Source organism: Haliaeetus albicilla, chromosome 4 (genome assembly GCF_947461875.1).
Source record: "Haliaeetus albicilla chromosome 4, bHalAlb1.1, whole genome shotgun sequence".
NCBI lineage: Eukaryota > Metazoa > Chordata > Aves > Accipitriformes > Accipitridae > Haliaeetus > Haliaeetus albicilla.
The window spans coordinates 30,086,715-30,111,857 of NC_091486.1; the positions used below are offsets into that span (position 1 = coordinate 30,086,715).

General features: G+C 38.3%; 1 protein-coding gene across 8 annotated transcripts; it reads right to left on the minus strand.

Moving 5' to 3' along the window:
* Window positions 1-358: 358 nt before the first annotated feature.
* On the minus strand, window positions 359-25,135 carry CMKLR2 (chemerin chemokine-like receptor 2). Of its 8 annotated transcripts, none has more exons than XM_069781677.1 (4): window positions 17,304-23,933; window positions 13,970-14,110; window positions 11,021-11,086; window positions 359-3,173 (listed from the first exon to the last, which is right to left on the minus strand). In XM_069781677.1, exons 3-4 carry the CDS (start codon window positions 11,035-11,037, stop codon window positions 2,105-2,107), a joined length of 1,086 nt encoding a protein of 361 aa, XP_069637778.1. In that variant the 5' UTR covers window positions 11,038-11,086; window positions 13,970-14,110; window positions 17,304-23,933; the 3' UTR covers window positions 359-2,104. The 8 variants fall into 8 exon arrangements, with proteins under 8 accessions (XP_069637778.1, XP_069637781.1, XP_069637782.1 ...); XM_069781680.1 differs by lacking the exon at window positions 11,021-11,086 and adding an exon at window positions 16,554-16,768 and having other exon boundaries at window positions 17,304-23,931; XM_069781681.1 differs by lacking the exons at window positions 11,021-11,086; window positions 13,970-14,110 and adding an exon at window positions 16,554-16,768.
* Window positions 25,136-25,143: the final 8 nt, after the last annotated feature.

Sequence of the window (25,143 nt, forward strand, 5' to 3'; positions counted from 1 at the left end):
AATGAGGTAGTAGTTATATTGCAAAATTGTTAATCCACTTAATTCCATAGAACAGGACTGACTTCAGCCCTATTCAATTCTATTCTGTATCTCTGTTGTCTACTTCAGGGGAGGCTTCGATAATTTATGCAAGACAGCATATATATGTTCTTTCAGTTGAAAATCAATCTCTTTACAGTATATAGCAATATGTGTGCTCACATAGCTGACATGCAAGAAGAAAGCTGACATAAACTTTAATGCCTGTAGTAGAAAGGGTCAGGGCTTGCTTACATCTTCCGAAATCTTTGAGAAGGAGCTGTTCTAAGAATGGACAGTCACTGTGTATTGCTGCTGAGAAAAGCAAATGAACATACTCTTTGGAACAACAAAAATTTATTACTTCACTTGGAGTACAGTCAGGAGAGTAGTACTAATACATCATTCTTAGAAAGATGTCAGGGAACATGTGAAGAAGAACTGCAAAATGTTTGATTTAGGCACATTCAGCAGCACTGTGCCAAAATACTATGATGAGTCACTATGTACCAGGCAGCAAATGACTCAAAGGAAGAGTGCTGCTTACCAACTTTCCAGTCCAAACTGAAATACACTGAAATTCCACTGATTCTGCCTGACTCTCCCAAACTCTGAAACCAGAGCCCAAAGGAACAGTTACAGACCACAGTCAGACTGTTTCTATTTGTACAGCTACCAATACTGGATGTGCTTATGCATGCATATATAAATATATATTTTATACAAAAGCAAATATATTTACATATAAGGCCTCAATTGCAGTATAAGTGCTGCTTATGTGTGTTGGCAGGCCATAGGAACTAGGTAGATTATTTGAAAGGCAGTTTTACTCTGGATACCTAGGCCAATAACAAGGAAAAACCTGTTCAAATTTACCCAAAGCTTTATGCTTTTACTTCTAGTGGAGTTTTATCCTACATTCAACTCTTTAAGTTATGTGGTATTGCATCATAAATTGGTCCACTCAGCATATATGTCTGCATTGATGCATGTGTGATTCTACAGCAAGCAACAAGTTGGAACAGAATACAGCATAACTGGGACTACTTCATCTTTCTTATGGGAGTGGACTCCATTTCCTGGATGTACTCATTGCCTCTCATTTGGTAAAGTCATCCAAATTTGGCTCCAGACTTGCAACAGACTATTATTTAATTCACTCTGCCCATTTTTTGAAGATTGGCATTAAGGCAATCAAAATGTTACATTATTTCTTTACCTTTGTTTGACAGAGCAATAAAGAGCAACTGATAGTCGTAAACCTCTTTGAGCCTGGAAGTTTAAACAGAAAAAGAACAAGTGTGGCAGGGGGCCTTTAATCTCAACTTCTGTCAGAAACCATTTCACTAATTCTTTGCACTTTTCAGAGGAACCTAATACCTATATGAAACGTCCGCTCAGTTTTTTGCACCCAATTGGTGCTAAAAGCACAAAAATAAGTGACCAGGAAACACTGGATCTCCTGTCTTAGGTTTGAGTATAAGACAAAAGAGCACTGGGAAAAAAAAGAATTTATTTCCATATTCTTCTTTTTTGACAAGAGAAGGCAGTGATTCAGTGTTCCCTGTCTTGGGATTCTTCTCCAACCGCAGAGTGGAGCCACGGATAGCTTTGCTTAGCTGGGATGTAGCTAAGTGATTCCTACTTAAGGCAATACTAGACAATCAGGAGACTCATGACCCATTGATATATGGCCACAACCTCTTCGATGAGAATGCCTCAATCAAGAGTGTTATCAGTGACAGCAAGGAGGAATATTTTTATTATGTGCTCTATTGATATCAACGAGGTATGGAATCGCAACAACACAACTGGATTACAACACCATTCCTGATCAAAAACCCCATTAGAGCAATTCCACTTATGCTGACAACTTTCAGTTCAGGCTGAGTGTGCATTGCAAGTACACCACACCCAAATGATGTGTCCTTTAAAAACCTTTCAAGGAAAGCAGCAAGTGTAATTAAGCCAGCTGTTTACATAAAACTGTATCTGCAAAGATGCACATCTGACTGGCAGATGTGAAGTCAAGAACACCTGCAAATCTCCTCTCAGCTGTTTTGGAGAGGGATGGTGACAAGAGCAGTCACTGAGCAGTTTCACAATAGCGCACGGGCGCTTGGGTGTTGTCCGAGCTCCACAGCTGCTCGCTGACAGTTCCTGAGCGGCTCACCTCCCACAGTGCCAATTTCAGCACCTCAGAGACTGTTGTCTTGACCTGGGCCTGGAACTTTTTGCTAATCAGAACATAGAGGATTGGATTGAGGCAACTGTTGATGAAACCAAGGCCAGTGGAGAGGGGAATGCCATCCTGCAGTAAGTCATGCAAGTTTTCATCATGGTGAGCAGACAGCTCCACAATGCTGAATATGTGATATGGTGTCCAGCAAACAAAAAAAGCTACAACTACAGCAATGATGGTCCAGAAAAGCCTGCTGGAAGTCAATACAGTTCTCCTCTTCACTTTGACAATCAGCAATGAGTAGCAAATGACCATGGTCAGTAGAGGAAAGAGGTAACCGAATGCAAGCCTCACCCAAATGAGAATGTGATGTGTCAGCAAGATAAGTTCTCTGTCATGCACATGGAAGTTGTTGTAGCAAATGGTGACATTGTTGAGAACCGTAGCTGTGTCTCTAAAGTATAAGGCAGGGCCACCAATAACTGCAGCTGACATCCAAATGATTCCACTAAGAATGAGGGTGTTCCTTACAGTCCGATACTTGTAGGAAAAGACTGGGTGGACTAGGCGAATGTAGCGGTCAAGGCTGATGAACGTCAGGAAGAAAACACTGGCAAACATATTAAGTAGTGCAATGAACGAGTTCATTTTGCACAGCCACTTCCCAAAAGGCCAGTGGAAGCCCATTGCAACGTATGTAATATAGAGCGGCAGGAAGAGAACAAAAATGAAATCTGCAATGGCCAGATTGAGGAACCAAAGTGTAGAAACAGATTTGTCCCACTTAAAGCCCATAAACCAGATGACGATGGCATTACCTGGCACTCCCAGCAGAAATGCCACACTGTAAAAGGAAAGGGAAATCATATGGGCAATGCTGAGGGAGGACTGGGGTGATTCATCTTCCTCAGGCAGGTCATAGAAGTAAGAGTAGTTCTCAAAATCTTCAAATGTCATGTTGCACAGATGCTTTCTAGGGAAGAAAAGAAATGGAAGAGTCAAAGCAGAAATGTTTTACTGCACTGCAAATAGTAACCTGCAATTCCTTTACACTCTTGGTCATTAAAAAAAAATCCCAAATCATTGACTTAGTTTCACATATCTATCACCGTTTAGCTGTCAGTTGCTAGCACCAAGCTTGTGGAGTATTTTGGTCACAGACACTGATTTCTCCAGCAACTGAAAGTTCATGGGTTTACTCCTCTCTATGATGTATCTATCTTTGTATCAAGGAATGCTGATTTTCAGATACATTCAATGTATTAGATTTCCTTAACACAGCGAAGGATGTAGAGAAGGAAACATACAGAACATATTTCAGGGACAATACATACAATTGCAGTATTCTTCCACTAGTGAGCTGAGAAACAGGTAATAGATGAAAGAAAAGAAAGCTTCCCAGGAGAGTAAGACATGCTGTAAGAGCTATAGATGAAAATATGTGTGTCTCCTTTTTTCTTTAAGACAGAACAACAGTCTCAGTTTTTTTCTGTTGCAAAAGCTTCTGGAACTTACAAGTACACATGATTTTTCACACAGGAATTTTCTTCTAAAATGCCAAAGGAAGAGCGTGGGAGGGAGGCAGGGGGGCGGAGGGGAAGGAAAATATAAACCAAAAGAAAAACCCAGACAAAAAGAAATAAATGGGAAAACAGATAGCAAAGAGAGGTTGAAGAGGAAAAAGCACTCCGAAGTTATGTGTCCATTCCACAGTGCAGACAATGCTGCAGCACAACACAGATGGCCACAGCCTGACAAGCATCTGCCGTGGTCAAAACAAATATTCTGCTAAATTCTGTTATGTTATATTGTCTGGTTGGACTCAGCTGCACTAAAACCTGTCCCTGAGAGCAGGATGCGACCAGCCCATTAGCTGTACTACAGATAAGCTCACCGGTACACTTCTGAGCGCTAGCTTGATTCAGAAACTGAAATTCAGCCTGCCCACTTTTGGAACCCAGGCCTGCATTCCTGTAAGTCCATTCATTTTAGCACACTAAGGAGAACAGGACAGGGGTCTCCAGAGTACACTGCCTGCAGAACCACATCTGCAAGCTTGTATTCATGGACATACCTTTCCTGCAAAAAAAGTAGTTCACTTATTTTGAAAGGATTACTCACACAAGTGAAGATATGCATGTGCACACACATTAGCAGGATTAGATTTCTCATTTGTAGGTGGATAGGCAAAGGGGAAAAAAGAAAAAAAAGAAGTCATGTGATTTTATATCTCTTGATAAAAAAAAAAAAAATCTAATAACAGTCAATACAGCCTGTTCTGTCAAGAGGCTATGATAACATTTGCCCTTTGTAATTTACATCAGGCTGAAGGAATGTTATTTGGTTTGCTGTCCTGATAAATGAAGCCCAATAAATATAATTTTATGTAATTACATGCCCCTTGGGGGTAGATTCTGCATCAAATACCAGTACCACCCATCTGAGTCATTTTTTCAAATAGCTTAACAGCTGCTGAGAAATAGTATAAACAGGGAGCAGTACCACTAACATCTGGAACAACATTACATTTGGACAGTTTCAGAGGACAGTCGGGTTAATAATTGGATTTTTAAGGGTCTTTGCCTATATGCAGGACTATACCTTCAAATCAAATTTATGCAATTAAACAAAAAAAAAAATCCAATTTTTCAGACTCTTTCTGATTAACATCCTGTGTTCCAGTCACTAATTAATTATGCTTTTACATTTCTCAAGAGCTAGCACAACACAAAAATACTTGGATCCAAACATTTGCTCCCAAATCCTTTTTTTTTTCCTAATGGTGCTAAAAAACCATAATGACAATAACAAACATTTCCCTACTGCCCAACAATGTTAATTTTACGTTTAGAATTTCAAAGATGAAGTACAGCAGGAGAAAGAAAACATATCTAAATAAATACCAAATATTTACCAAGACTCCTGTAGTTTAAAACTCCTCCATTGAAGAGGCACACCTTTACAATGCAATTATTTTTCCAAGCCTGTATTTTTCCTTATCTCTAACTCCTAGTCTTCCAATGCAGTAACTCTTTAGCAGTGGGGGCAAAAAAGCAGGAGGAACATTGCTTGCCATTGCTCCTAGTGCACAGATGCTGAAGGGCATCTCTATGACTTGGGCTTAGCAAAGACTGACAATTACATTTGCAAAGCCCAGAAACTTTTACCTCTGACATCCACATAGATGAAGCACTTCTATAACAGGACTCATAGTGTTAAGCCCTGCCCTGAAAAAGATAAGCGGTAGGGGATTGTCAATGGTGTTGTGCTGGTTTACATCAATAAGGACCCAGATTTTTTCTTCTGGGATAAACGTTAACCATCATTCAGCAGGGATGTTTCCTTGTGTTCTTGAGACATGCATAGTCTCAAATATATGAGTTTGGTTTTGATTTATTAATAGACTTTCAGAGTCAGACCTGTCTTGCAGTTCAAGTCTAGGTCTTGAAAGTGAAGAAATCTAATTCTATTCCTTATTCTGTCATTGATTTCCTGTATGATCTTTGACAAATGATCTAATTTCCAGACTGGAAAGAGTCTCATGAACCTGTCTGCAAACAGAGGCTTAATAGAGAAAACAGGACTTTTTGCCAGCAGTTTCCACTTGGCTTTCAGGCCAACTGCTAGAAAGGGTAAGGGAGGTTTGGTGCAGTTTACTGGCTCGGTCCCTGCTGGTCCGGGGTTGCAAAAAACTAGAGTGAGGAAAATATTTTTCAATAAACAGGATAGTGTGGTTAGAGGCCTGGCAATAGGACTTGGGGGCAGCCACGGGTTACAGAACAGTGTTGTATTGCATATGGATGAATATAACCAAGTTTAGACTTCATGTTGTCTTTTTTTTTATTTAATAGTAAACAGCCTGTGTAAAGTGTACGCTCAGCAGTTGTTTGACTGGAGTCTGTTCCTGTTTGCTGAGGTCACAAGTAGCTCTGAAAACTGAGCCTCCTTGATTCAGTTGCTTGATTATGAATATAGTCACTTAATTTTAAGCAAATAGGTTTCAGAACATTTGACCAGGAGGTTTCATTTCCTGTCCCCTTCTGTAAAATAAAAGTTAGTTAGTAAATGACTTCATAGGAATATCACAGGCTGGCACTTGGTGCTAGTACATTTTAGATGCTGGGACAGAAAACAGAATTACCAAGAAACATAGATCGTTAGGAAATATTTCTAAAATACAAAGCCACAGAACTGCTGGGAAGAGACTTTACCATGTGCTACATGAACTATCTTTCTCTGAACTTCAGCAGGGAATTACAGAATCGGATCTCAATTGACACATTCATAGTTTTTTACTACAAGTACCTAGAGTTTGTTTTCTCTGCCACCATTACAGTATTTCATAAAGTTGAGCCATAATGACAACTTGGACAAATGATTTGATCTGCTTAAAACAGAACAGCTTTTGTCACCCTAAGAATGGCCTTACGGTTATGACATGGGACCAGTACTTTGGACTCTGTTCATGGCTATGCCACATGCATCCTGTTTGACCAGGGGAAGTTGTTTGACCTCTCCACGCCTCAGCCCTGAGGTCAGTGGAATGGCTTTGGAATTAAAATTATTGGGTTTTCAGTAAAATAGGAGAAAACAAACAAAACAGTTGCAATTCCTACTCACTTCACTTGATGCAAAGTCTTCCTGAGGGTTCAGAGTTCTCTGGGCACCACACAAGTTAGGATCCAACTTAATTACACTACTAGTTTATGCCACATGTTTGGGCTAGAGCCCACACAACCTCTGTCTCACATTTGGTCCTCATTACTTTCAAAATTTACAGAGAGGTCCAAGGGAAGAGCTTATTCATTGCCTATGTTAGTTGAATGTTAACACAAATATTTGAGCAGTAGTCCCAAGATCTGTTTGTTCAGTGTGATAAACAGTGCTCAGAGCCTCTGGCCAGCTAAATTGATTTCAGAGGTCACAACAGTGGGTCCTGACTTAATAGGAAAATTATGGTTTGCAGAGTTGGCTGTCTCAACAGTTAACTTCATAGAGGGAATATATTACACAAACCCTCCTTTTAATGTCTGTATGAGTAATTTGGAGCGTATCACATTCCATGTGTATGATCTATGGCTAAAGGAAAGTGTATTTGATTGATTCACTTAAACTTTTGTCATTTGCAAGAGTCAAATGTTGGAAAACAACTAGTTCCTCAAAAGGTCACCTAAAGTCTACTTGTCATAGTGTGTCTCAGCAAGTTTGTTTGGATATTGAATTCATTTGAGAGCCCTCAAAAAAATTTCTTGGAACTTTTGAGGTGCTAAATTTTGAATTTATCTAGCTTCAAAAACATAAACATGAAATTCACCAAGTAGTTTATCTGTAAAGTTCAAAACACAGAAGGCTGAGCAAGTTTGTTAGAGGTATATACATATTTCTGGCAAGTATTTTACAAAGACATAAGAAAAGATCCTAAAAATCACAAGGAATACTGATGAGATTACAAACTGTCATAGATTCATATTTCTACCTCAAAAGAACAAAGCCAAGATGACCACTTGCCTCCATGTAGAATTCCTATAGCAGGAAGTACCCGATACACCCATACTACAAAATTAAATCATAGCTATGCTATAATTTAAACTTAAAGCTGGGCCTGCAGACAAAGCTACTAGGAAATGAGCACTTTAAGCTAGTATACACAAAAGCAGAATCAAGGCTTGTGTGTGTGTTTTCTCTTTCACAGACACATACACAAACACCTATCTCTTGGCTATCGTTTTAACGGTCATTAGACATATGGTAACAAAATTATTTTGTAAGCCATCCTGAATTCAACAATGGGTCATAATGACCCATAGAATGGGTCATAATAGATGTGATATATGACTGGAAACCTTTTCAAGCCATGATATAGATGTATTTGTTCTAGCAGACAAGACAAGAATGCAAATAACCGTAATTCTCCATCACACCTCTCAGTGAAGCAGTGTTAGAAATGTATACACAATGTACTAGCTAGACATCTCATAAAATTTATGCCAAAACCAACTTTGAGCAAGGCCAAACATGACCCTGTTAGTCATAACACACCACTTCATCTGTGGTATTGAAGTCATTTGACCAGATAATAGGCTCATAACTTTTCACACAAAGTGAGTGCTACAGCGGGATTAACAAACGCTTATAAAGCAGACTCAGTTAATATTGGTAAAGCAATGATTTCAGACCAGCACTTTTGCTGCCACAGAACTGTTAAACAACAAATGCAAAACCCAACTTTCTATCTAAATAATGCTGCTGTAATAGGAAAGGTACCTACAGTAGGCCTGGCCTGAATATAACAAATCATCCAGGCAACGGCTGAAATTGAGCAGCATACCATTTCCACAATCAAGTAACTCATAAATGTCTGCAACCAGCCACTGTATATCATCAAAAATGATTTATTTTCGTGCTGATTGCAAGCACCAAGACTTCCATCTCCAAAGAAGACAAAGAAACTCAGATGCTATGCACTGGGAGGGGGCGGGGCACTTGGCAACTTTGTAGTTAGCACTTGCTCCTGCTCTTATTCCATTTCGTTGATATACGTAAAAGTAGAAATATATTTTTTTAATATTCCTTTTGAACGTAAAGAGTGCCGTAACCACTGCAAGTCTGTCATGTGACAACAAATACTACAGACAGGTGATATCTGTGAAACACTTCAAGCGGACCCATTCTGGGGGGAAAAAAAAAAAAAATCTAAGCATTCTTACAAGTAGGTGAAAATAGAAGTTTAGGTAGACAGTGCCACCTGAGATTTAAAATATGGTCTTATATTCTATGTGTCAGCACTGCTGAAGTATTTACATAGCCAGTCATAACACCTCAGTATTCATAAGCCTTCGTGAATGTGGACTCAAGTGAGAAGTATCGTCAGTCTGGTTTACAGACGAGAAGGCTGAGAATGATCTACAGGAAGTCTCTGATAGAACCAGGTGCTAAACCTAGAGTCCCTGCCTAGTGGTTCAACCACAGTCTTATCCTCCTTTCTTAAACATAACACTGTCCCCTCAGCCATGACGGAGTGGAGAAACCACAGCTTCACCTCTAGGAGACCTTCCCCTTCCTGAAGAGAGGCTCTCCCCTGTGCTGTCATGCCCACTGTGATGGAGGGAGCCAGCACCTACCTGGGCAGCCCTTGCAGATTCTGGCCTGTTTGCTCTACGCTGAAAAGAAACGAAACATGGTTCTCCACCATTTGCTTGTCATATATAATCTGTCTCTGCAGGCCCAGGACATACCTCAGGGCCATTAAGCACACCTCTCGGATGACAAAGCCAAGCAGGTATACCATATATCATATTGGCTGTGTCCTCAGCATGTAAGATATGCACACTAATGAAGTATTGTTCCAGGGAAATTTCACATGTTTTCTATTCCTCTACAAATGCCAGCAGTATTTTCTTTGGCTATAAGCCACCATAATAACTACACACCTAAAGTAATGGAGATACCCGATTTAAAATTTTTAAGTGCCTCAGCTTCACAGTGACTGGATTGTTAAGATAATGAATGCTTGTATTTCTAATCAAGCATAGCTTTTTACATTTTTCATGTATTTGTGATGACAGAAGAGTTTGACTAGCATTCATATGACCATTACATGATCATGCAGCTCTGAGCATGTTTTTTAAATGGTTGTACTCCTTCAGCAAACACATGCTTTAACCACAGCTCACTCCTAACAGGAAGTAGCAAAGTGAGAGCAGAGAATAAAAAGTGAATGCAGAGATTTCCTTCAGACTATCAACTGTTGTCTCAGCAGACTGATTAAGGCCAATTAAACATATGTTAGATAACAGCCATTCTAAAGTTACTGCAGGGTAACAACAGGTCATTACAGAAAAAAAACCCAACTGTCTCCAACAAGATACAAAATCTCTATCAAATAACAGATTTAAAAATAGCTTACAATCTGTTATACTTAGAGTCCTTTTAACAAGAGTTAAGAGCTAACCCCAGAGAAAATTAGCAACACAACTTATTCCTCAAACATGCCTTCTTATATCTTATTCTATTTCACATATTAATTTCCCAGTCACTTCTAACAGTATGCTTAGTTATGTACTGCCCTCTAAATTATCTCTGTTCTAGGTTTATTCTGCTGCTCATTAAATCTACATCAGCAGTTTCTTCTAGCACAATTGTAATATTGCTATGGTTATATTACTTTTGACACATACTCTTACATGAGTGTATCAGAACATCCAATTCCAAAACATGGCTAGTATATAACCAAAACATTCCAGCTGATAACATACTTTATTTTGTCCTCACAGTTAATATACTAGGATCACTGTGTACAGTAGATTAAGCATGTCTACTTCTGTATCAGTGTTACTCTAACATTCCTACTCATACAAGGCTCTTTCATTTACTTTAAGATCAAGTCTAAAATAAGCATTGCCTGTATTCCTGCAAAACTGAAAAAAATCATATTGTTAATACAATTTCAGGAGGGCTGGATATCTATCTGTCTCCCTACTATGGCATTGGGAACACTCCCTAGCACTGATAAGAATAGATTGCGCTTATGATTAAGGTGTTAAATTAGGAGCTTGGAAATACTGGTTTTACAGGCTTCCCATATTACCTTTGCAAATCACTTCTCACTTGACTCCACCAGATATGGTGCAACACCCTCAGTTAAGAGTTTAGGGCCTCAACAACACGTTACTCAGTTTTCTTAAATGGACAATGATTCTTAACATTTCCAAAACGTCTCATTAAAATGATGTGGGGCTGAGCTCATTAAAAGAGGATCACTAGATAGAAGAAATAGGAGTGTAGAAAGTGATATTACATTGATGGTACAGAAGTTACTACTCACCACTTTCTCTCATCTAGGCAGCTTCAGAAGAGAATAAAACTCCTGTGCCAGGCTCACTCTTGCTGAAAGAAGCAAGTATTTTATGTTGGGAAAGTACCCAAATGCCCTAATCTTTGAGATCAAAGCCCCACTGGATCTAGGCACTGTAAGCACATAATGAGAGACAATTCCTGCCTTGTTTATAATTAAACAGAATAAACAGACACAAGAAGAGTAGGGAAAGGAACAGAAGTACCTTGCCCAAAGCCAAATAGTAGGTTCAAAGGTAGAGTTGGAGGCAGAATTCAGATCTTGCCAAAAGACTGAAGAGACAAATATCTTTTGTGAATAGAGGGAAAAGGTGCTGGTTCTTCATACTTGTGCCTTGTGATTCTTGAAATACTTCCTTTGAGCAGTATCAGAAAGGGACAAGAGAGCCTGGGCTGGGGAAGAGAAGTAGAAGGCAGCAAACTCTTTGCCAGCTAATGTCCCTGACAAGGACTGGAGACTTCTAGAGTGCTGGCCTTTGCAGGTAAGCCTTGCAAACAAACCTGGCTTGTAGCAATGGGTTTTGTTAGTTTCCCTTTGTGCCAACTAATGAAAAAAGTATTGTATCTGCAGCAGGTCTTTTCAGTTTATCTAAAGAGTTGTAATGCAGTAAAATGGTGGGCCAGGTGTAAAAGAGCTGCAACAAGCCAGCAAGAATTCTCTCTGGAAAAGAGCAGCTGTGGGCTGATACAGGGCTTTTTGCTCTGTCTCCAGGCCCTCAACCTCTGGAACATATTGAAGATACAAAGAGCACAGAATTAGCTGAGCTCCCCTGGAAGTACTATATGCTTCTTTTGAGGACACTTTCTTTTTTTGTCTCAGGAGCCTCAAGCACACTGTAAAAGTAGTAGCAAGTGTGGGAGACTTGATCTGTGCATGATGACACCTTCCCTTCTAAAACCAAATGTCTCTTGGACACTGCCCACCCCAGTCACTGCAATTCCTTCTTCTGGTAACAGGCCATGAGAAACTGTTCCTCCCACTCAGCTTGCTTTTGCAAAGCCAGCAACAACAGAGCCCTGCACTGTTGTGAAAACTTCTAGCTTCAGACTGAATGAACACAAATCAAACCATTATCAGAAATAATGAGTGAAAATTAGCCAGACAACCAGCCACCCCAGTAAGAGACAGCTGAACTGTTGGCACATTCCAAAGACAAAATGAATAAATAAGCAAATAACAAGACCATTCAACAGACTACAGTCCTCTGCAAAAATAGCTGCTTAGTACTTAGAATAGTACAGTTATTAATAAAAAATTAATATCTAAGAACAGATCACAAACTTCAAGTGGCCTTTAAGAAACATAAGGAGAAGAAAATTCTTTAAGACAAATGGCTTTATTAGGAAACAAATATCAATTTTCCTCTATCAATCTATCAGAAAGAAACACAAATCTAACAGCATTTCAGAAGTTGCTCATTGGGTTGTCAGCAGAGAAAGAAATTCTTAGAATGAAAAGGAAGAATTTATAATGTATAGTATGTACAAATTGCATTATTATCATGAACAGTTTTCCTCTTCCACCACTGGTGCAGTAAAAATCTGTAGTCAGATCCTGCCTAGGAATCCTTACATAGAGTTTCCCTCACTTATGATCCCTTTCCACAAAGGCATTTAGAGAATCTAAGTATAAATTCATTCTCCAGAGTCAAATAACTTCCACTATGCCACACTCAAAGAGATTCTAAGTGCAATAGAAGTGGACTTTAATATCACTCATAGCATATATAAAATCCCTAAGATTAAAGTAAACTTGGTAGGACGTCTATCCTGTCTGCCTGGCATAAGTGGTTGATAATGTTTTACATTTGGGCAGAAGCTGCAATGACATTAAACAAAAGTAAATTGGGTTATCAAAATATTTGCATTTCATAGTTCAGCTGAGGCAAAACAAGAATACGATGCTAGTGAAAGTAAGCAGTCATAAGCAAGTTAATCCTGAATCAGTTTCTACAAACCTGGTCTGACAAATTCCTTTACCATGACGTACCCTCACTCACTCTCGTCTCCTTAGCTATGAATTAATACACATTTAAAATTATCCAGTAATATAATTTTATTCAGCTAGAAAGTAAATGTGTTTTAATTCATAGATGATCTATAAAACTTCTGTAAATATACAAAACCAGGTCTAGGATATTGTTTGGCTTTGCAAGATCACATTTAGAAAGGCTACAGGTGACAATGACATGGTTATCACTAAGTCTGAATAGGAGGTAGAATCTAGCCCTGCCTCATTGTGCAGTAGTATATAAGGCTTCAGATCTTCTTGTCAATTCCTAAGAAACATGCTCCCATGCACTTAATGAAAGCTAGATCCACATCCTACCTTATTCCATGGTGGTTAGGGAAAACACACACACCTGTCAGCTTGGATCAGAGAAGCCTTTTTTAATTCTGCAAGGCTGTAATTCTTCAGAATTATTTTATTAATCTGCTACTTAAATTGAAATGATTTTCCAGTTTCAGTTCTAGAATCTGTTCAGATAAGAACTGATGTACTTATTTCTAATAATACTGGGAATTGCTATAGCTATAGGAGACCTACTATCCCTAAGCAAATAAAAAAATTAAAACCAACACACAAGGGGAGGTGGCAGGGGAGGGGGAGAGATTTAAGTCAAGGTCACTTACCATTCTCTGACAGGATAAAAGAGTCCTTGAAGTGTGTATAAACACATTCAAAAGTCATTAAAAATTAAATTCACACATAATTTTATATCTTTTCTTGCTGCAGGGGTGGTTCAAAATAATCTTTGAAATAAATGAGTATCACAGTTTTTCTTCCAAAAAGCTTTTAGCCAGTATATGCTACACTATCTTACAGGATTTTCCTGCAAGTGGTGTTGTAGCTATAGAAACACATTATTTAGAAGGGAGGGAAAGATTTAAAACGTAACAGAGAGATTGACCTACCTTGTTCAGCTCTTTGGAATGAAACGCACTGTAAATCAGGGATGTGAGCTCTGCAGCAGAAGGAAGAATGATCTGCAGAGTTGAGTGACTTCAGTGTGACTCCAGCTGCTTCACTTGGCTACTGCCTTCCTTCTAATAAAGCTGCAGAATGATATAGCACTGTGTTTGTTTTCAGCTGAGGAAGTTGTTTCCAACTTCCCTTGGTTTTCTAGACCCAGTTTTGAAATATTGCCTTTCTGTATAATCCCAGTATTTCACCAAAAATAAATTAGACATGTGAATGAATCATTTTGGTCAGTGTCCAAGCAAGCAACAGATGTGGTAGCTGATGAATGGAAAGAGACCTTACAGTTGTAGGCTGCTTTTTGTTACACAGAGAAGAGGTTGAACAGTATTTCTTTGTAAGCACTCTGGTGTATAGAAAATAATGTTAAGAGCAGAAAAATGCTTAAAAAGTCACACTGAAAGCATAATTTTGTAACCATATGGTAAGATACATTCATTTTGTATTTATGATTAGTAGATAATCTCCTTTTGTGTTAGAGAGAAGTGAGCTCCACAAAACATCACGAATTAGTGCCTCTGTCTGTCAGTCAGTGCAACACTGGTCTGAAATTTGAACTGGGTTTTAGGAGACTTGGCTGGATTCCCAGTTCTGTAAAGGGACTGCTGAGTTTTTGTGGCCAGGCCTCATCTTCATGTTGCTTAGTTTCTCAGTAAAATGGGAATATTATTCCACTACTATCTACACACCATAGCTTCACCCAACTCTGATGGTACCACACTCATCATACCATTTTAAAATCAGCTGAGCATGTCAGTCTACCCTTACCAAAAATCAAATCTTCTAATGGAAGCAATAATCTAACAGTGGTACTCCTCTGTCATGAATACAAAACATGTAAAATGTTCAACACTGATTTAATACAGTCTATTCCAAATTTCCCAGATATCAACTCTATCAATTCCAGTGACAATTAGGAAGAAATAAACAAAAAAACCCATGGAAGACAGAAGTGCTTAGTGAGAAGCAGCAAACCTGAAATTTCAGCATCTGGTTAGCAAGGCTACCAGTTTTAAGCACCTTTTTTATGGTCCACAGATCACAGATTCTCTTAACAGGAACCAAAAACTCCTTCCAGCAAAACTACCCTGCTTTATCTTTCCTCCATGACAGCTCTTCTTGTTCTGCCAATAAAACTTAAAATGCTGGTAACCTGTACATGACAGGGAAAAGCTATGAATGAAAGGAGTACAGAGATTATGCTACAGTGGGACACAGCCCTAGACCACGACAAAAGGACAGGGGGGCATGAGTCTTGTGAATGTATGACATAGGAGAAGAACAGGGTGTTTGTCTGAGGAGAAAGTATGGAAAGACTCAAGGACCTCATAATTTGGCACCTCATTTGTTTATTTCTTGCATTTTAAAGATTTTCTGTTTTCTCTAGGTAACTGATTGGTGAACCTTCACTGATAAAAGCTCTTTTAATAGCAGTTATCTTCTTTTGTAAATATTGGGATAGGGTAAATATAGGCACCATTTAACAGCCAATCTGCCAAGGTTTTTTTGCTTGTAATGGCACGGGTCTGTATGTCTCTAGGTACTTGCCAAATGCAGCTATTGTAAGGCAGTTAATTCAAGGGCTTGCTCAGTACTGTTTTGGTAGGACAAAAGACAAAATTACTGGGTAGATAACCCTCACACATGATCTACAGTAAAAGAAAAAAACCTCAGCAAGCAAAGTAGAATCACACATTTGCCGGATGCTCTTCACCTTCTTGGTGAAGGGAGCATTCTGGAGAGTGCAATGGATTCTAGCCATTTTGCGGTAGTGAGGAATTGTCCTTAAGGAGCTGTTTCCTTCACCATAAACTAAAGCAGGCTTGGGACTCCTCTAACATGTACTGGGGATGATAGTTCAACTCCTCCGTCCTTCAGAACCAAAGGAGGATTAAACTTCACACAGCAATTTTCCTCACCCTTCCTACCACTGTACCAAATATGAAATCACAACTGCTAAGGACCCAGAAGACATTTTGTGAAGACAAGCTTTCATAGCAATGAGATTTTTTTTCCAAGAACAGCAGATTACTGTATTTAAAAGAATTTTCTACCAATCTGTCCTACCTACATTTGCTCCTTTTCAATTGAAAGGGACTTTTGCTCTGATGAGCAGCTACCCAATTTGCACAGTATAACCAGCATATGTAATGTATCTGGGAGAAAAAAAAAAAAGAGAACAGAATTTTATAGACAAAATTGCATTTAATCTGAAAGGATTTTGTTTTCTGTTTAGAGCTAAATACAGCATTTTATTCTTCTACAGTTTTGATTAACCACAGTGGGAGTCATAAGTCCCTGAAGAATGTAAGCTTGGGCCCTAAACCTTTCCTTGTTTTAGTTCCTTCTATGCTCAGACACAGTAAAACTGGAATGGTTGACTACTAAATTACAAGGCTTTTTAATATACACTTTCATGCAACCCATTAACCATTGACATAATTTTAGAAGTGTGATCTTTTCAGATAATTTTGTGGAAGTTATATGCTTGGAAGAAAATTAATGAAAACAAAAAGGTACCTTGTTTGCTTCTATGTCTTCTTTTTCTACTTGGAAGTTGTATTTTATTTTGCCGTGTCATTTGTGCTTTTCCAACAGGGTAAGTTAATGAAGTCTTGCAGTTTTCACTCTACATTAAGTATGGCAATATGCCAGAGCTATACTGAAGACAGACATACATTCATGAACATACACTGCATGTGGGACTTGCAGAGCAGAGAAATACTATTTTATATCTGATGGAAAAAGAACAAAGGAGAGCATTTTCATACAAATAATAGATATTGGGTTGTCCAGCAGTGAATAAACTAGGTCTACTGAAAAGCAAATGAGTTTTAAAAGCACTTCTAATGCTTTGTGGTATTTTTAACCCTATAAAACAAAACAAAGGCAGAGGATGTATGGAAAAAAGATATAGGGGAAAAACCCTCAGAAATACTTTACCAGTATTAACCAAAGCACAAATTACAAAGCAATAAACAAAAACAAAGTAGGTTTAATTTACCTAGATTACCAACAATTGCCTGACAGTTCTGATAATTATTTCCTAGTTCTGATAATTATTTCCCACTGCTGGGACCACCGGATCTTATCAAGATGCCTATTAGTGTGTGCAGATAATCTCAGCACTAACACTCCAGACTAAATTCAATGTGCATTAATTCAATTAAGTTGTACCAACCATAAATTTGCAAATTAGGTCAAACAAAAGGTATTTAGTTTTTCTCAGGGTTAATTTAAGCAGAACAACACAAGAAAGAAATTACTTACCTTTTGAGCATTCAGCTGTTTACAGTTCCGTTCTTTAAAAAAAAAAAAAAAAAATTCACTGCTCCTTTGTCCTCATTGTTTGAATTAACACCTCATCGATTAAAATCCACTCTGGAAAGACAGAATTTAACTACCTGACAATCAGGAAAAGGGTTATTCCCTCCCTTCCTGTGAAACGAATGACTATTCATGCCTATCCTTCTGGTAAAGCTGTAATGTTTACTTGTGGCTTAAGTGCCCACTATATACCATAGTCAGCAACTACGACAAAACTCTTCAGCGACACATTTAAACCAAACCACCTGATGATGGGAGGCTTGGCTCATTTAGGCAGGTCCGCATCCTCTTTCTATACTGATATTAGAAATCTGAAGATTTTCATGTATAATGTGTTAAAGAAATTCAGTAATTCTGCAGAAGCCAAAATCCTTCATCTATCTGTTACTTTAGTCAGGTCAAAACACACAAACATAAAAATGAATTGCTATACGTGTATATATATATATGAGTGTATATACATAGAAGTTCGAGCAGGATCTTTAAAAGCAGCACATCATGTAACTCCTACAAACAAAGTCAGCAGGGTGTTACATTCTATGAAATCATGAATATTGGAGAATAATTTACAAGGAAGGGAAAGAAAAAAATACATTTTTTATTATGAAGAATGATACCTGGAAAAAATACTATTAGAAATAGTCTTCTTTTTTTCCCCATAGATTTTGCTTTTATACTTGCATTTTTTCTCATTTTTCGCAAATAACTAGGAATGATTTTCTACATAACTTTCAGACCACAGCTATTCAAATTTTGTATTCATATGGCAATAAAAAAAGAGATTATAGCTGCTGCTCAGATAACACTTGAAAACCATGGAATTTTCAGAGCATGTCTTAACAACAAACCTTCTGATATGTCACTGAGTGCCAAAGATTATAGTCATTGAATAGCCAACTTAACAACAGTATTTTTCCATTTTAGCCAAAGTGCTGTCTCCTCCCGTACAAAGGAATGCCAGCGTTTGGAAAAAATAATTTCAGAGAGCACTACAGAGATTACAGAAACAAAAATGTGGCTATGCAAACTATAGTTGTTTCACTACATATTTCACAATCTTTAGTACTGCTATAGGGATTAACCAATTTGTACTTTTTCACCTCACAAATTACCAGGAACTACAGAGTCACTTCAAGAGGTCTTAGGAGGGAAGCCCTCAAAAGGGAAGCCAGAATTTACTGTTATGCATCTAATTTACAACTTACAGATTGGGTCAGATGTCTCAAAACCTGCCCAAAGCCTAACCAGCCTAGGTTCACAGAAACCTGAAGCACAGAGAGGAACCTGAGCCACACGTATTCAGGATTTCAGCTGCCTACAACTATTCTTTCAAAGAACTGAGATCTTATTCTTCATTCAAAGTATAAACTCTGGAGATTCAGTCATCCATCTTTTATGTAATAGGTCTTTTGATTAAAACCCCAAATCCACAGTTTAAATAGGATTATATTATGGTGTTACATACAATGACCCAAGAGGTATTTAAGTTTCATGTTCTGCATTCATTTATTAACAATTCACAGCTAAGTTGTTGAAACTTGTCATGATCAACAACAGACAAAACAAGCAGATCTGCAGGGAGGAGACAATTACAAGTTCCAGTCCCTCGCTATTCTGCAGCTAGACTATTGCTCTCGACTACTGTGCTCACTGTGATAGAGCTGGTGGTCTTAAACACTACAAACAGGGAGATTGAAAAGGCCTTCTAATCCCCTGCAAAAGGAGAAGGAAACATCCACTTCTCCGTTTCAAGATGGAAACTAGGCAAAGGGGAATTATTATGTAGCTTGGGTGCAAACCAGAAACTGAACACTGATTACTTCAGTATTAGAAACACAGAACATCCAACAACATGGAAGAGACTTCTGGTTTTACTGATGGACCAGAAAAGAGAGAGATTAAACTCTGATCCAAAGAACTACTGCAGTTTCAGTAATAGTATGTGAAATGCTGAAGAAACACAAATCAAATAAAAGGCTTTTTGTTCTAAAGTTCTCTTTCTCTCTTTTCAAAGTTTTCCATGAAAAAGTCTCTATATTTTCAAACTATGAGAGAAAGAGGTTTCTTTCAAAAGCTGATGTTTTTGCTTATCAGCATTGCTAGTCTAAAATTAAGTTTTGTCCTTGGAAAAAACCCAAAACTTCTCTTGTTTAACTTTCTGCTTCATTCCTGAATAAGATAAAGAAATCTTTCTTTAAATTATTCCCAGGGTAAAGCAAGGTAGAGAGTCTGCTTGCTCTCAGATGTTAGAAAATATCTTATGCGGTTTATTGTGGGAACACTGAAAAAAATTAACATGATTTAGAACAGCCAGTGCAGAGGAAAATAACGCTTACTTAACTACCTTGGGAATACATTTTGACCCCATCTTAAATTGACTGCAGAACATCCAGTGACTCAACATAATAGTATATATATTTGGAACTCCCCGACTCCTACAAATTACACTACAGACAAGGAAGCTGTAGAGATATTCTACATTCAGGATCACCTTACATTCGTCTGCATCTATTTAAAACCACAACAGTTTCCACTGAAATTTATAGATACAAACATCTAATTCAGAATATTCTGAGGGGCCAAGGCAGGTTCTCAACTTCTGGAAGCTTGAAAAATCTTTAAAAAAACAGAATTAATAACCCTCCAAGAAGCTTTGAGAAAATTACCTCTTTGTATCAGAAATACATTATTCCCTGCTGGAGAAGTGGGAATTAATATTTACTTTTGCAAAAATGCTTTGGAGTTCCTACTACAACAGGATGTAAGGTAGGCTAGAAGGGAGTAATAGTCATCTACTATACTTATTTAAAATATTTAAAGACTCTCACATTAACATCTGATTAAAAAATCCACATTAATTTTGTACCTTATCTATAATAATAAAAAGAAGGATGGTTTAAAGCATGCTAATCAAAACATTTTGCCATGCAGATGAAAATAATTCTAAGTGTTTCAGTCATGTTATCTGACCATGGTTAATACAAGAACCTATTAGTCTTTCTGTTCCATAGCTGAAGGCCCTCGGGTTGTAGAGCTCCCTTCAGCATGGGGAGATGGAGTCCCTTTATGACTTTCCACTGCATGTTCTAGCACATACATGTCAGAAATTATTGTATATTTCCAAATAATTTGGTAATGAACAAATATACTTGAAAACTCAGCCAATTCTCAAGGGTCGATCTGACTATATCAATCAGACAATTTAAAAATCAGTGTTATTTTTGAAAATAAATATGAAACAATGGCAAATAGAATTCAGCAATTCTAAGGGACTGTTATTTTTGAAGCTAAAAAAATTCCATGCACAACATGAAGGTCAAAGAATATCCTGCAATTCATGAGCAGTCACCTACAGGCAACCCCCAACCTACTTCCTGACCTAGACGTTTTCTTTGTGTCACTTCCCTAAAAAAACAGGCATAGCTGTTTCAGAGAGATGAACTGACTGAACAATCATTAACAGAAAACAGAAGTGACGGTGAATGTAACAGTAAACTATTCAGCATTTTATGATGAAAGACGTGTTCTCTGAAAGCAGACTGCTCTTTCAGGTTACAAACAGGAAAAAGGATCCGGAGACGAGTTTCCCCTTTGCTTTAACTCAAGCAAATTTCACTGTGCTCCGCAAGAGGGCTATCTGGACATGGAGACCACGTTTTCTCCAAGTTGTCTTAGGTACAGCACAGTTGGTCTTGGTCCAGTAAAGAAAAATTTCATGCAGTGTTAGAGCCATGGCATACAAACCTCTCAGCTGCTGATCTAATTTCTTTGCATTTTCTTTTAGAATAGAAAGCACTAAAAACATGTTAATTTAAGCTAATGGACAGATTCAAAACAATTGCAGCAATGCTAGGGTATGGATTTGAAATGCAATGTAAGAACATTATTAGTAGCCCATCAAGCAGAAACTTTCTGAAAATACTGTATTTGGATAAATTTTGTAGCCATACTGTTTAAAGTGACACATTAGAGTTGTCTCATCAGCTGTTCTTTCTGGATGACCTGCCAGCAAACGAACAGCAACAGCAGCTGTAACAGCAGTAATAAAATGCTCTGTGATCAGCGTATCTCAATTTTGCTCAGCACTATTAGAATCAAAATATCTGTATTCTCCAAAGTACACGTATACAGAAATACATTATCGAGAACAATTTTAGTGCAAAAAAAAGAAGTGTAAACTCCACAAACTCAGAAAATATAACCCCATGAAAGCAGCAGCACAGCCTTCAAATAATAGTCAAAAAAAGGCTTAGGGATGATTTGCTTCTAATAAGATATGCAAAAAGATTCAAATGGTGAAGTACTTCCAGTAACCTTTTAAGAATGAAAGATCTGATTACATGAAAGTAAAATAATATTTTTAGGAAAAAATTCTTGGTCCATGCATTTAAAAAATGCTTTTTATAATCCTCTCAGTTTAAAAAGGTATTTTAAACTTCTTCCTTGGTCACTATCCAATCATGTTTCAATTATAACACAACTGCTAAGCTTTTTGGTTGTTTAAATGATTAAGCAATTAAAATGATAATTTAAGTTGCAATTTTTTAATCTTAAGAAGGTAATTCTGGCAAGAGAATGAAAAATAGAAAGAACAACCTTTAGACTATCCCTTAAGTTTGGGGGTTAAGCTGATATCCAATATATTGAGGATGTTTTTATTGTTAAGTCAGGTAAAGCTCTTATTATAAAATTTATAAAACCTTGAGTACAACACAAAAAAAGAAAGCTCAGTTTTACATAGTGAGAAAGTGCAGAATGCCCGTAAGTTTGCCTTCTTGTAAGATAAGACTCTTTCTTTTATTTTCTTTTTGGCTTGCATTTAATTCCAGTGCCATACCAAAGTAAATAAGAGATCATTATTATTTTTAAAAAACATATTTTTCATTTAAAAATCAGAAAAATGCTTATAATAGAGAAAATATGCAACCTGCCAACCCCAGCAAACAGTCTAAGTAAAGCAGACCAAAGAAAACAAGAAGTTCTGTTTGGAGAAGAGATTATCCTTGCCTTTTACACAGATGAGGAATTCTTTTCTTTCACTTTGAAACCCCCTTCTTATTAAATGTAACTGAACTGACATTAAATGGAAAAAGTTGAAATACCATAGAAGATCAGATCATTGCTCCATTCATCTGATATCTGATGTTGGGCAGTGGCCAGCATCAGATTGTTCAGAGAAAGACAACAAAATTCTTTTAAGAGAATTTTACACTTAGTAATTAAAGGTTTTAACGTAGTGCCAGGCATTACGGAACATCCCTTCTGCTATAAAGTTGAAAAGATCCTCCTTTCCCAAGCTTACTCAGAATGTGAAGTGCTATAAAATCTACACATGTGCTCAGACTGTCTTGAAAGTTGCAGTGCTTGTTAGAATCCAGGCTAGATCTAGCAATCCATTGTCGTGGACATTTGGCAAAAGTACTCCCTCCATGGCTCAAACCCCAGCCCTCAACTGCTGTCAGTCAGTCAACACTTAGCTCAGATCCTCTGACGAATTTTACCAAAACAACAATTTAATGATAAATTAGGCTTTTAAAATTAGAATGTACAAAGCAGATATGCAACAAACTAAAAATCTAGGCAAGAGCTTTCTGCCAGCTAGTTTTACCAACCTTGTTTTTCTTTTGTCACATTCTCTCTTTGCAATCTGAACCCAACTGTTGGAAGAAATTTGTGACTCTTTTTAGGAAAAGAGCTGCTGTTCACCTTTGTCAATTTTTCTTAATGTTTTTCATAGGTATAAGGTTGACATATATTTGGCCAATGGAAATGGACAAACAGCAAATCAAAGCAAAAGTAGAAAGCAAAGCAGTGAAACCTGTAGGGGACAGTTGATGGAAATTGAATAGACAAGTATAGATACCGGCAAAGAGAAAAAAGTCTGACGCTTAGACCAGGAGAGAGAACAATTTTTAAAAGGGGAAAGGAAGTTTGTCAGCCCTGCTCAGTGTTCCTGCACATATGTGAGGAGTAGGTTCCTAGGGGGGAAGAGGTGACTGAGGGAAAGGGATATCTCTCAATGCCTTACCTGAGCTTGACTCAAGGTGCAACTGCAAGTTCATAAGTACAGAAAGAGTTGAAAGCCAAGAAATACTTGGCAACACAAGCCTAAGTTCTGCTACCTTTGAATGACAGTCCAAAAGACAGAATATTACATTCTATCCTTGCAAAAATATTCAGGAACATTCCAAGGACAAGTTATATGGCATTATAAGACAGACTCTATAGCCTTCTCTTTGCTAAGAAGGACTTCTGTTTTACATGAGCCATTCTGGAAAAGAAACGTCAGTACCTCAGCTATGTAACCGAGCTTACTTTGTTTCAACAAGTTACCAAGGGTTAGCTGAGCCACAGTAACTCATTCAGCGTGCTATAAGCCATCATAAAGGTAAACTATTTTAGCCTAAGATAACATGTTTCAAAGTGTGTTTGCCATGTGTTTAAACAATGCAGCTCTGCTGACATGCAGTAATTTGGGCACGTGCCTGAGCTTTCGCGCATGTAAATCTTCACAGAAATACTGCATCTGCAAAATTTTACAACTGCTTCTTAAAAATCTCCACTGCTACCCATAAGATTCCATCTAAAACTAGGTTTTCACTTGTCCAACACTGAATTAAAAAATCCTTTCCATGAGTTCCAGATTTTAAATGAGTTCCAGTTTTGCCAAGTTCTGTATTATACCAGGCAACAAAATATCACCAGGCAACTTTAGTTCTGTATTAAGTACTTATTATTTGGCAATAAAAACATATTCCTATCTATGTACATATCAAAAGAATTCAACAGCAACTAAGATAGTCCCCTCCTAAAGTCTTTTCCTGCTGTTCTGCCATTTGAGATTCATGTTCAATTACTTGCTCAGCGTGGGTGGACATTTCTAAGCTATGGTTTCATAATCACACAACAGCGCCTTTTTACAGCAGCCTGCAATAAATTTTCTGTATTATGGTGCATTCGAGATCCAAACCCCCCCCCCCCCATTGCACAATCTAAGCCTATATCTGCACCTGTCTTCACACATAAGAGTGTTGATTATCTTTGTGTCTGCCCAGACTACTTAAAAAATCGTGCTGATTCAGCATAATTAAGTATGCAATAGGTGGTTTCCCACGGGAGATTAGATAAACGTTAAAAAAACCCGACAATTGAAACCAAAAAAGAACCTGAACTAAGGTCATATTCTTAAACCCATTTCTGAGCAAAAGAAAAGCAGATCTAGCAGTATTTCAACCAAGAAGTCCAACCGAGACTTTTCACTTTCTGATAAAATCTACCTAAACAAGGTACACCACGAAAAGCAAGCTATTTTTAATGACAGAAAGCGAAAAGAGCATAAACCCTATAGCCCGCTCTCAAGCGTACGAAATAACGTGTTCTGAAGGAGAAAGCAACTATCGCAGTTGTTGAAATAAAACTTATCAAAGACGCTACCTCCCAAACCAGAAAAATCCCGACCGGAGCTGACAAAAAGACGCAGACCCCCGGTTTGTAGGAGCCGGTTTCCAGCGCCTTGGCTGGAGAAAAGGCGTTTCGGGCTCCCTCCCTTCAAGCTGTGGTAACACAGCGACAGGGGAAGAAAACGGCCCGGGCCGAAAGGGCGGCAGGCTGCGCCGGGCACTTCCCCGCTCCACTCGGGCAGCCGCCGCGAGGGATGGCTGCCGCCCTTCGCAGGGCCGAGGCCGCCGGCGGCCGGCCGCCCGGGGGGGGAGGCTCCCGCGGGGCCGGCGGCACGCCCCGCCCGGCGGCACGGCATCGCCGCCCGCAGCGCGGGCGCGGCAGG

Excerpts from the sequence above, each read along its gene's own strand:
- CMKLR2 (XM_069781685.1), bottom strand. The coding sequence starts at position 9,488 with ATGGTATACCTGCTTGGCTTTGTCATCCGAGAGGTGTGCTTAATGGCC. Across the intron at positions 3,174-9,321 it reads AATCTGCAAGGGCTGCCCAG|AAAGCATCTGTGCAACATGA; the intron begins GTAGGTGCTGGC and ends TTTCTTCCCTAG.